Source organism: Vigna unguiculata, chromosome 4, assembly GCF_037176805.1.
Source record: "Vigna unguiculata cultivar grain cowpea cultivar isolate G323 ecotype 2 chromosome 4, ASM3717680v1, whole genome shotgun sequence".
In the NCBI taxonomy this organism is placed as follows: domain Eukaryota; kingdom Viridiplantae; phylum Streptophyta; class Magnoliopsida; order Fabales; family Fabaceae; genus Vigna; species Vigna unguiculata.
In genome coordinates, this window is record NC_140795.1 from 28,690,381 (window position 1) to 28,701,830 (window position 11,450).

Here is an 11,450-nt window from a genome sequence, read left to right on the forward strand (position 1 = left end):
TCTTGGGTGCAAACCTTGTCACTGTATTTGTCCATGGGTCATGAGGTCATGAGTAATAAATGAATGGTGATGTATCAAAACAATGGAAGCGTGGAAGGATGTCTACAGCCTGAATGTGAGGGTGCGGTTGTGATGTGTGCAAGAAAAAGTGGCATTGGGAAAGATAGTGAAGTGATTTAGTGGAAAAGTGAATGGGTTTTTTAGTGAGAAAAGTGAGTTAGTTGGAAGAAAGAGAGGAAAGGTGGGTGTGACAGAAGAAGATAAATTAAAGATGGGTATGTGAGTTAAGGGATAACTGGTAAGGAGAAGAAAAAAAGAGGGACACATGGCAGCTTCTGAGTGGAGGGATTTTAGGTGTGTAAAAAAAAGAAAAAATAGGGAGTGTGAATGTAGAAACATGGGTTATTATCTTATTTATAAATAGGTTGAAAAGTAACAAAGGAGGTGTCAATAACAGAAGTTGGCTCTTAGTTCATTTGAAAACAGTGGCGGAGTATTATTGATGCAGTTTGAAATTTTTTTTACAATATATATTTTGATTTTTTTTATTATAGATATTTGTATTTTGATTTTATTTTGTTATAAATATTAAATCAAATATTTTATTTCTTTTATAAACATAATAATTAATACTAATAAATAATAAAATATAAAATTAAATATAATAAAAAATAAAGATTAAAAAGATTTATCAAGATATTTTATATTATTTGTTTTCATTATAGATTGTGTTTTTTATAAATTGTTCTCATATTTCATTCTCATTTGTTTTATTTTGTTTCTGAAAAGAAAAAGATCTCTTATTTTTTCTCTTATTTTTTCTCTTATTTCTCCTTTATTCTCTTTCATCCTCGAGGAAGACAAGAAGAAGGTAATTCTTTCGTCTCATTTGGTAGTGAAATATTAATTCAATAATTTATTTAATGAGCCACTTTTATATGTTTATGCCTTGAATTTCTTACAAATTATTCTCATCTTCCATTCTTACCTATTTTCTTTTGATTCTAAAGAGAAAAAGATCAATTATTTTTACTTTCATCTCTCGACTGTTCTCTTCCATCCTCGAAGAAATAAAGAAGGTAATTCTCTTTTATCTCACTTGATAGTGAAATATTAGTTTAATAATTTATTTAATGAGCCTCTTTTATATTAATTTTTTAGTTTATCAACATAGAAGAAAAAATTATTGTACTGTGTGTTTTTTATAATTGAATTTTAAGTGTGGTTTGATTATCATCGAATTTTCTTTTGGTCTTTATGTCTCTCAATTTTTTATTTAGATTATGATAAATCATTTTTTTAGTATTTGTTTTAAATAGGTATATTGATGAAGAATAAAAGAATAGATTCATTTTCTAAATGTGATAAAAGGGAATCTACGCGTGAAGATGAAAACAGGACAAATTCAACTCTTCCAGATATTCTGAAGCATGATACTAATGTTCCAATTGTTCAATCAGAGGAGCCCCCTTTTAAGGTTCAAAAAATTATATGTGAGGAGTTTCATATTAATTCTTTGGAACATGATCCAGGAAAACGTCTTCAAATATGGGAATATCCAATGAGTCAAAGAGATGAGATTCAGAGAGCTTATTTAAAAATGCGTCCATATCAAATGCAACTTGAAAACTATCCTTATTCTAAGGAAAAACATCCAAGGAGATTTCAATCTAGTTGGTTTAAAATGTTTCCTTCTTGGCTAGAGTATTCCCCGGCTAATGATGAAGCTTATTGTTTGGCATGTTATCTATTTAGTTCATAGCCATATGGTCGTTTTGGATCAGATGTGTTTACTAAACAAGGTTTAAGATCAATGAGAAAGGTTAATGCGGGAAAAAGATGTGCATTTCTCAACCACATTGGAGATAGTCCTTGCTCACTGCATAACAGTGCAATGAAAGCTTGTGAAGACTTGTTGAATCAATCTATGCACATTAATAACATTATAAATATTCAAAGTTCAGAACAAGTCTGCAAGAATCGTTTACGGCTCAAAACCTCTATTGACACAATTCGTTGGCTAGCATTTCAAGCTTGTGCATTTAGAGGCCACGAGGAAACACCAAAGTCAAGTAATAGAGGTAACTTTCTTGAAATGATTAAACTTCTAGCATCATATAATGATAAAGTGGCACAAGTTGTGTTAGAAAATGCTCCGTATAATGCTAAGTATTTCTCATCATATTCAGAAAGAAATCTTGCACATTTTCTCTAGAAAAGTAAGAAGTCACATTCGAGAAGAAATTGGAGATTCTAAATTTTGCATAATTGTTGATGAAGCACGTGATGAATCTAAAAAAGAGCAAATGGCTATTGTTTTGAGATTCGTAGATAAGGATGGTAATATAAAAGAACGATTTTTTGATATAGTGCATGTTAAGGATACAACAGCCGCCACTCTAAAAAAAGAATTGAGTGTCGTTCTCTCTAGGCATAATCTTGATGTTTCCAATATTCGCGGTCAAGGGTATGATGGTGCTAGTAATATGAGGGGAGAATGGAATGGGTTGCAAGCATTATTTCTCAATGAAAATCCTTATGCTTATTATGTGTATTATTTTGCTCATAGACTACAACTTGCTTTTGTGGCTGCTTCAAGAGAGGTCATTCCAGTTCATCAATTTTTTTCAAATTTGGCTTTTATTGTAAATGTTGTGTGTTCCTCTAGTAAACGTCATGATGAGTTATAAACTATTGAATTAGATGGAATAACTCAATTATTAGAAATGGGTGAACTTGAAACTGGTAAAGGAAAAAATCAAATTGGCACTTTAAAACGAGTTGGTGATACTCGTTGGAGCTCGCATTTTTATTCCATTTGTAGTATGATGAAGCTATATAATGCATCTTGTCTGGTTCTTCAAAAAATTATTGTTGATGGATCAACTTATTCTCAAAGGGGTGATGCTGATGCTGCATTGAATACATTGTCTTCATTTGAGTTCATATTAATTTTACACATGATGAAAGAGATTATGGGAATTACTGACGGTCTTTGCCAAGCTTTGCAGAAACAATCTCAAGATGTATTGAATGCTATGCAATTTGTTTGTTCTACTAAAATTTTGATTCAAAAGTTGAGGGATGATGGTTGGCAAAATCTATTGAAAGGTGTGGTATTCTTTTGTGAACAACATGACATTGATATTCCTGATTTTAATTCTACTTATGTTGCACGTCATAGACATTCTCGACATCAAAAAGATCATGTCACTATGGAACATCATTTTAGGGTGAATATATTTCTTGTTACAGTGAACAAGCAATTGCAAGAATTAAATGACAAGTTTAGTGAGCAAACAATAGAACTTTTAACTCTAAGCAATGCTTTAGTTCCTAAGGATGCTTATAAAGCTTTTAACATTGAGGATATATGCACTCTTGTGAACAAATATTATCCTTTAGATTTTAGTGAGCAAGAAAAGATTAGTTTAAAATTTCAACTTCAACATTTTATTATTGATGCTCCTAACCATCCAGATTTGAAGAATTTATCAACCATGCTTGAATTATGTCAATCTTTGACAGGAACAGGAAGGTCAAGGACATTCTACTTGATTGATCGTTTAATTCGTCTTATTTTAACTCTTCTTGTCTCTACAGCTACAACAGAAAGATCATTTTCTGCAATGAAGATTATCAAAACAAGATTGCAGAATAAAATGGAAGATGAATTTCTTGCCGACAATATGATTATTTACATTGAAAAAGAAATAACTGAAAATTTTAGTTCTGATTCAATTATTGATGAGTTCAGGGATCTGAAGGAATGAAGGGCAATCTTTTAGATATTTGTGATTTCTTTTTTAGTTATCGTTATACTAAGTTATGAATTCATTTTTATTGTGTTAGTGACAATAATGAAATGTATAAATTTTGGATGTATTATTTGGGCTCCCCCAACAATGTTGGTCAAGATCCGCCACTCTTTGAAAAGAGAGGGGAAGGAAATGATGGGATGTTCTCTATAAAAAACAAAAAGATTAATAAAACTTAAAATTAAATTTTTTAACTCCTAATTTAATTAGACAAAAATTGTGATTGAAAGGATGCTTAGATAAAACATGATCAAAATTATGTGTACATAATATTTCAAAGAGATTAAACAAAATATACCTTCATTATTTTTTTTAGCTTTTTAGAATATTTTCCATTTTTCAAGATCTTTCCCTTTTTTTATTTTTAGAAATAATTTTTGATTATCTGGACAAAATTGGGTGTTTACAAAAAGTTTGCGCTAGAAAGTTACATCTCCATACTAGGCCTAGCTTTCTTAGTATAGGTCCATTCAAATAAAAACTCCAATATATATATATATATAAACTAAAATAGATTGTATGTTATCCGGTATGTTTCAAATGTGAATTGCATTGTTCAACAACCCTTGGAAGAAGATTCAAGGAAGGAAATAATTGGAAAGTAAATAGATAGACCTCAGTTGATGTTGAGATGGTTTCTACCACGACCCTTGGAAGAAGACTCTAAAACGAGAGTAGTCCTTACTTAAAACTCACCCTCAAGATAATAAGACTCGAAGAAATAGACAATTTCGTTTTTCACAATTCTTGTCAGAATTTTAAATAACTATCGTCTCTCTTCCTTCTTCTTTTCCTCCCTATTTAGGTTTCTCTTTTCTTTAGGTTAGAAATAACTTTTACTTCCTCTCATGAAATTTATATTTGTAGAAAATGAATTTTTAGTATCTGTTACCTACCCACAATTATAAATTTTATTAATAGTTAATTATAAGAAAAAAATAATTAAAATGAATTGAGCTTCTCAAAGAAGTTAAATTTCTATTTGTAGACTTCAGTCTCGCATCACCATGATCAAGTCTTAGAGTGTCATTTATGTATTTGTGAGTTAATATCATAAATGTTGGTTTGTTTTAGAATCGCAAAGGAACAGTGATGTAATTCTTATTTATTACAAGATATATAGTTGATATATTCATTAAGTCTCTACTAACAAACAAGTTTGAAATGTTGAGAATGAAACTTGGTGTTTAGGACTATTATTTTATTTTATTATTATTTATTTATATTTTTAATAAATAAAAGTTAGTTTCATATTTTTTAAGAATTAAACAAATCCTCATTGAATTCGTTATAAACGTGACCAACATTGTATGTTGTAAATTATTTGATTCCCTTAAAATAGCCAACTCATTTAAAATTCTTCAATTGCTGCAACATAAATAGGTAGAGTTTGATTTTTTTTTTTTTTAAAGTTGATACATTTTCATCAATTATTATTATTCACTCTTGCTTATTAATTAATGTTCTATCTTCAACTAATTTGCAAATGAAGAAGCTCAATTGTAAGACATTATTTTGGTTACTCGTAATGTAGTAATATGAATTTTATTTCTGACAAATAGCATTTTTTTCTCTATTTTTTCTGAACCAATGAAAGAAGTAATTTAATAAATACTGTTTTTACATCCAACTATTTATGATAAAAAATTGAATGTTCAAATTAAAATTGTTTCCTCTTATAAAGTAATCTTCCATATGCGTCACTTTTATTATATCTTATTTTAATAAATGAAATACACTATGAACACATATTTACATGATAAACACATATCTAATCATGCATACCACATTTTTATGTTGACAAAATATTTTATTATTATTATTATTATTATCCTTATTTATAAATGAATATAAATAAATCAATTTTTTAAAATAATTTCAAGGTATGTTTCTAAGTTTTTTCAATAATGTTTTATTGATTTAATAAGGACTTAAGTGCAATTATTTTATATTTACTGTAAATTTGAAAAAAAAATTAGACGAGTAATCTCATACATGAGTTTATGAATACATTGATTAGATGAGTATTAGCAAAATATATTTTATGAGTTTGTCGATACACTAATTAGACGACTGTAACAATATACATTAGACGAGTCTGTTCATATATATATTAGACGAGTCTATTAATATACATTAGACTACTCTATCGATTATCTAATTAGACAAGTCTTGTGATACACATTTAGATAAGTCTATCAACACAATGATCAGACGAGTCTAACAATACAAATTAAATGAGTGTGTTAATTAAACAACTCTATTTATGAAGTTAATTAAGAAGATTTTTAAAAATATTATCCACACCTCGGTGAAAAATGTTAACTATTAGGATTAAAAAGAAAAACACACACACCAAAAACTTTTTGGTGGATTTAAATTAACCTCTTCTTTTGTTAAAATAAGATGTTAGTGGATATCAATAAGGGTGATGATCATGATAACTAAAATATTTGAATATTGCAAGAATAATTTATTTTTTTATGAAAATAAGATAATATATCATAAAAAAATGTAATAGGCTGCCATTTTGGCTGTAATAGGGTGGCACAAAATTGGTTTTCAAAATCTGGAACACGTTACTCGTAGGCTGTCATTTTTGCATTAATGATAGGGGTGAGCTTATTTTGGGATATTAAAAAATAAAAGAAAATGATATATATGATAAAAGAAAATTTTATCATTAGATGGTTTGTAATTTGTCAAGAAAGATTGCACAAGGTTTTCATTTTAGTTCACAAAAGATTATACGAGATGGCTTGTAAGTCCACACAAAATTGCACAAGTATATGTAGTTGTCACAAAAAATTGCACGATAAGTATATATAGTTTTGTTTACAAAAAATTGCATAAGAAGGTTGGTTTGCAACTTTGTTCACAAAGAAGTGTATGAAAGTTTGCAATTTTTTCCAAAATAATTGCATGTTGAGCAATAACACATTTTCTTGACTATTCATAGATGTAGACATTGAGGTGTTAAACCACGTTAAAATTTCTTATGTGCTTTTACTTATAGTTCTACTATTATTTATGGGTGTGCTTATGCTGAAGAGATTATATTCTTATTGCGTGATTCCTAACAATTGGCGGTGGTGGCTCTTTATTGTAAAGCCTAACCTGGAGAGAAAAGAGAAGAGGGGAGTATGTTAGTTCTATCATGAATATGTTTGCCCCTTCTCCTTAAGCATGAAAAGCGTATGTTGGTTGACAGTATTCTACCTTTATTTTTTCCTGTTTCTTGCTTTCCAACCTTCTTTTCTTGTGAAACAAAATTTAAATAGTGATAAAAGTCTGGCGAAATTATGATAGAGTGGATGCCTTTTCTTTGTTTGAGTTTTATCTTGAGTGTGAACTTCAAGTGACGTCTCCGCTTCAATAATCTCAGAACCTTCTTCATTCATCTCTGTTTATTCTCATCCAATTGGCTTAAGTTTTCAATTGCTTAAGTCTTGAACCCCGTAATTCGCAATTTCCATTTACTTTCAAATTGTTTCCTTCTTTAAGTCTTCTTGAGGTGTTATCATTGTGTTTTTATTTAATCGAAATATTTTTGAATCTAAGTATATCTAGTTTACTTGATTTTCATAGTCGAATTGAACAATGCAATTCGCATTTGAACCACACTTGATAGTTTACAATGCATTTTAGCTTGTATCAATAATGCCCCTTTATACAATTGAACAATGCAATTGTTTCTTTCATTTTTGGCCAAAACAAACAATTGTTACAAGGGATAATTTCTCTCATAACACTTATTAATTAACGGTTTAAACTTTTTTTTAACAAAATCACTACTAAAATGGACTCAATTACCATTTGAAGAATCAATAATTACAAAATCTTATAATTCAATAATTTTTTTAATATGAAATATCTTTTTTTTTTTATAGTGGATACTAAGTGAATTAGAATTTTTCACTATTTTTTTCAGTAAAATATAATTATTTTCATTTTATCTTCATTATTATTTTAATTGATATTTTAAATATTTTTAAAGTTCTCTTTTAGTATATTAACTCGTTGTTTTTATAAAAATCAGCATGACTTTAATACTTTTGTATTACATTTTGACTTTAACAAATTAATGGATATAGGTTTTGAAAAATTGGTATATAAAAACTAAGATCAAAATATTTAATTCAGAAGGTCACACCAGGTATTAAAAAAATAATAAGAATGATACATATAAAAAGACATAAAAATTAAGCAAATTTATTTTATCAAAATATTAAACACTCTTAATACAAGAGAAAATTATATTTATTTTATTGTTTGCTAGCTATAATATTTTGCAGTTTTCAAAACAAAATTGGATTTATTTTCGATTGTTAGATTGAACTTTACTCTTTTTCTGCGATGAAGTATATTTTTCGTATCACAAATTCATATATTTTGTTCACATTCTCTTATTTAAACAAACGAAAGAAAGTGAAAAGTATAAAAAGATGGATATAAAAAAAATAACAAAAAAGAGCAATCCTGTATTTTATGGTTTCAAATCTTTGGAAAGCAATATTTAAAATTTAACTTTAATGTCTTCAAAATATTTGAAATCACAAGTTTTACTTTCTATCTGTTTGTATTTATTTACATTACTTATTTAAACCTATTATAAATAGAAAAATTACACTATAAGTTTCATATTTTTTTACTAGAATGTGTATATACGTGCACAGTTAAAAAAATTTTAATATGAAAAGGATTTTAAAATAAAAAATAATTGTTCATAAAAAGATATATAAAAGAATAATAAATAAAACAAAAACATGATCAGTTTCTAAAGATTGGGGTACTACTACATTCGTATCGACAAAATTAGCGATACAATGGTATTGATAGTAATAACAGTGAACATCTTGATAGTAGTAATGACAATGGTGCATTAGTTTAAGATAAAGAAGAAAGTAGGTTTCGTTTTTTTGAGAGAAAAAAGAGAGTAGATGTGAGATGAAGAAAAAACAATTTGTAACCTAGTTAGAGAAGAAGAATAGCAGAGATAGTTTTTAACTTATCTATGCTTTTACCTTATTAATACTTTTGCCATAAATATGTCTCACATTTGTTTTTTGTTTCTTCATTTCTTCATGTATGGTTTAACCTTAAATTTTTATATTCTTAGGAGTTAAATGAGACTTTAAGTAACATTTTTCTATAATTTTTATTCACGATAAAGGTTACAATTTCAAAGTTATGGATGAATATAATTCTTTACTGATTGAATCTGACATAAGACCGTTAGCTTTTATTGATCCAGAAAAAAGTGAGTTATTTGGTACACTTTTTTACTAGAGCTTTTATGGTGATTAAGTTCTTTTTATTTTAGATGTTTTTATTTTCTATTTATAAAAGTTATATGCTTAACACGAAATAAATCTCAATTAGATTTGAGTTTCTCACCATCATATACACGCTATCATATTATATATATATATATATATATGTATATATATGTATGTATATGTATGTATATATATATATATATACATACATATACATACATATATATATATATATATATATATATATATATATAATATGATATATGATATGTTGTGACTTATCTATTCTTTCATGAAATTTGTGAATGAGTGGTTCACTTCTTTCATCACCGGTTGTATTTGAAAGCTATTCTTTTTTCTTAATGTCCTAATTCTTCTTTACATTTTTTCTGCGTGTGTTTAACCTTCATTGTTTGTGTGACGTAATATTTAGTATTTATACACTAAATACTAAATTATAGAAAATAAAAGTTGCGACACATTATATTAGTTTTATAATATTTTTTATTTACTATTTTTCTAGTTGAGAAAATTTAACATTAAATTTATTGTGTTATCTTGAATTTTTATAATTTTAGAGTGGTGTTATTAAATATTGTTTCTGTAGAAAAGTAACATTTGGTTGAAATATGTAAGGCCCAGTTTCTGCCCTAAAGTTTTAAGGGTTGCCTTAAGCTATTGGGGCTAAGGGTTGGCCCAAGGGATAAAAACAAAGTCTGCCCTAATTGTTCAGTTGTGCACTTTTTAGAAACTACACTCTTGGTGCTTAGAGCCGCAACCGTTGCTCCGCTAGGGTTCAGTCTTGGAACTCAGTCACTCTTGTTCGAATCTGTTTCTTCCATGTAAGTTGCATCCCATCCCATACCTTCTTGTTTAGCTATGTTGCTTCGAATCATAACTAGAGTCGTGCTAAGTATTTTCGTGTCGCTCTGTCCTTGTGTTCTAGTTCACTAAGTCGCCCTAGAGCTGCTGCGTTTATCTGTTGACACCTAGGAATCCAACTGTGGCGAGACCTGATAATCTCGCCCAAGCGAGCCAGTCTCACCTAGGCGAGATGAACAGGGACTCGCCCAAACCCTTTTACGCAAAAGGTCGCCCAGGCGACCAACTCAATTTTTGAGCGAGCGAGCATCTCGCCCAGGCGAGAAGGGTCTCGCCTAAGCGAGATCCCGCGTTGGTTTCCTAATGCTTTTTCGAGCCTCGCCTATGCGAAGGAAGCTCGCCTGAGCGAGCACGTCTCGCGTGAGCGAGACCCTTTAGCCTGAGCGAGGGGTTGGGCGAGACAGTGCGCTATTTGGATACTTATTTGTTCTTGGATGATGAGTATTTGTTTGGGTATGAATGTTATGATGAGAAATATGTATATAATGGATTGCTATGTATGCGTGACATAATTCATGAATGGTGGATGATGGATATTGTGGGAACTTGACATGTGAAATTTACGAAGGGGTTGGAATCAAAGAGACATGATATTGATATGAGATGAGGCCCTATACTCATGGGATGGTAATGACCAATGCTATGGATTCAACATGTGATACGAATGAGGTGTTATTTTCAGAGGTTGACATGGAATTTTTAAGCATGATTGGTGTTCTCTTATTGTTGACTTAGGATTGTTGGGTCCGTGTCAGTGTGTAATTCCTTAGAGTCTCTAGGTGAGACCTCTGGGGTTGCTCTTTAGTGGTCGGGACGTAATTCCATGGCCCCTATTAGTGGGTGTCCATGGTGGTGCCCCATCTGTATAACTAGGTAAGGATTCAAGGTAGGGATTGCATCCTGACACTCTAAGGAGCCAGTTAGTCTCACTTAGAGCGGACTGACTCCTGTGGTGAGAGTAGCAGGAGGCCTGAAATTCATTAAGGGATAACCTTGTGATGAGGGAAATTGATTCATTGTAACACTTGTAACACATAACTCGGGGGTGAGCAGCTCGGGAGTGAGCAAAGGTATCCACCACAAATGCAAGCATCCGCTGAATCCGACCAGGCTATACGTATCTGGACGAGTCGAGTCGTGTCGTAGTGTATTTCTTGAAGGTCATAACATGCTTGGATGTTTTGGATGTATGTTTTGGTGAAACTTTATCTGATTTGATCGCATGGATGAAATCTTTAGCACTCTAGCTTACCCTACTTTCTTTGTTGTGTGTTCTGCTGTGTGGTACTCTCTTTTGCGATGATCATCAATTTTTTGGTGTGAGCATATGCGAGGAACACTCGTGGGCAACAGGGAGGTGATGGTTCCGCCGCATAGTCCACGTGGACTGGACTTTAGTTTCTTTTAGGCTTTCTTTAGGGCTACGACCCATGTATTTCTTTGTCCTTGGGTTTATATACTTTTGGTAAAA

The 11,450-nt window shown here is 30.2% G+C and overlaps 1 protein-coding gene across 1 annotated transcript; it reads left to right on the plus strand.

The window, feature by feature from the left end:
* Positions 1 to 1,996: 1,996 nt before the first annotated feature.
* On the plus strand, positions 1,997 to 3,773 carry LOC114180596 (uncharacterized). The gene has a single exon (XM_085671960.1). It carries the CDS (start codon positions 2,727 to 2,729, stop codon positions 3,771 to 3,773), a length of 1,047 nt encoding a protein of 348 aa, XP_085528086.1. The 5' UTR covers positions 1,997 to 2,726.
* The last annotated feature ends 7,677 nt before the right edge of the window (positions 3,774 to 11,450 follow it).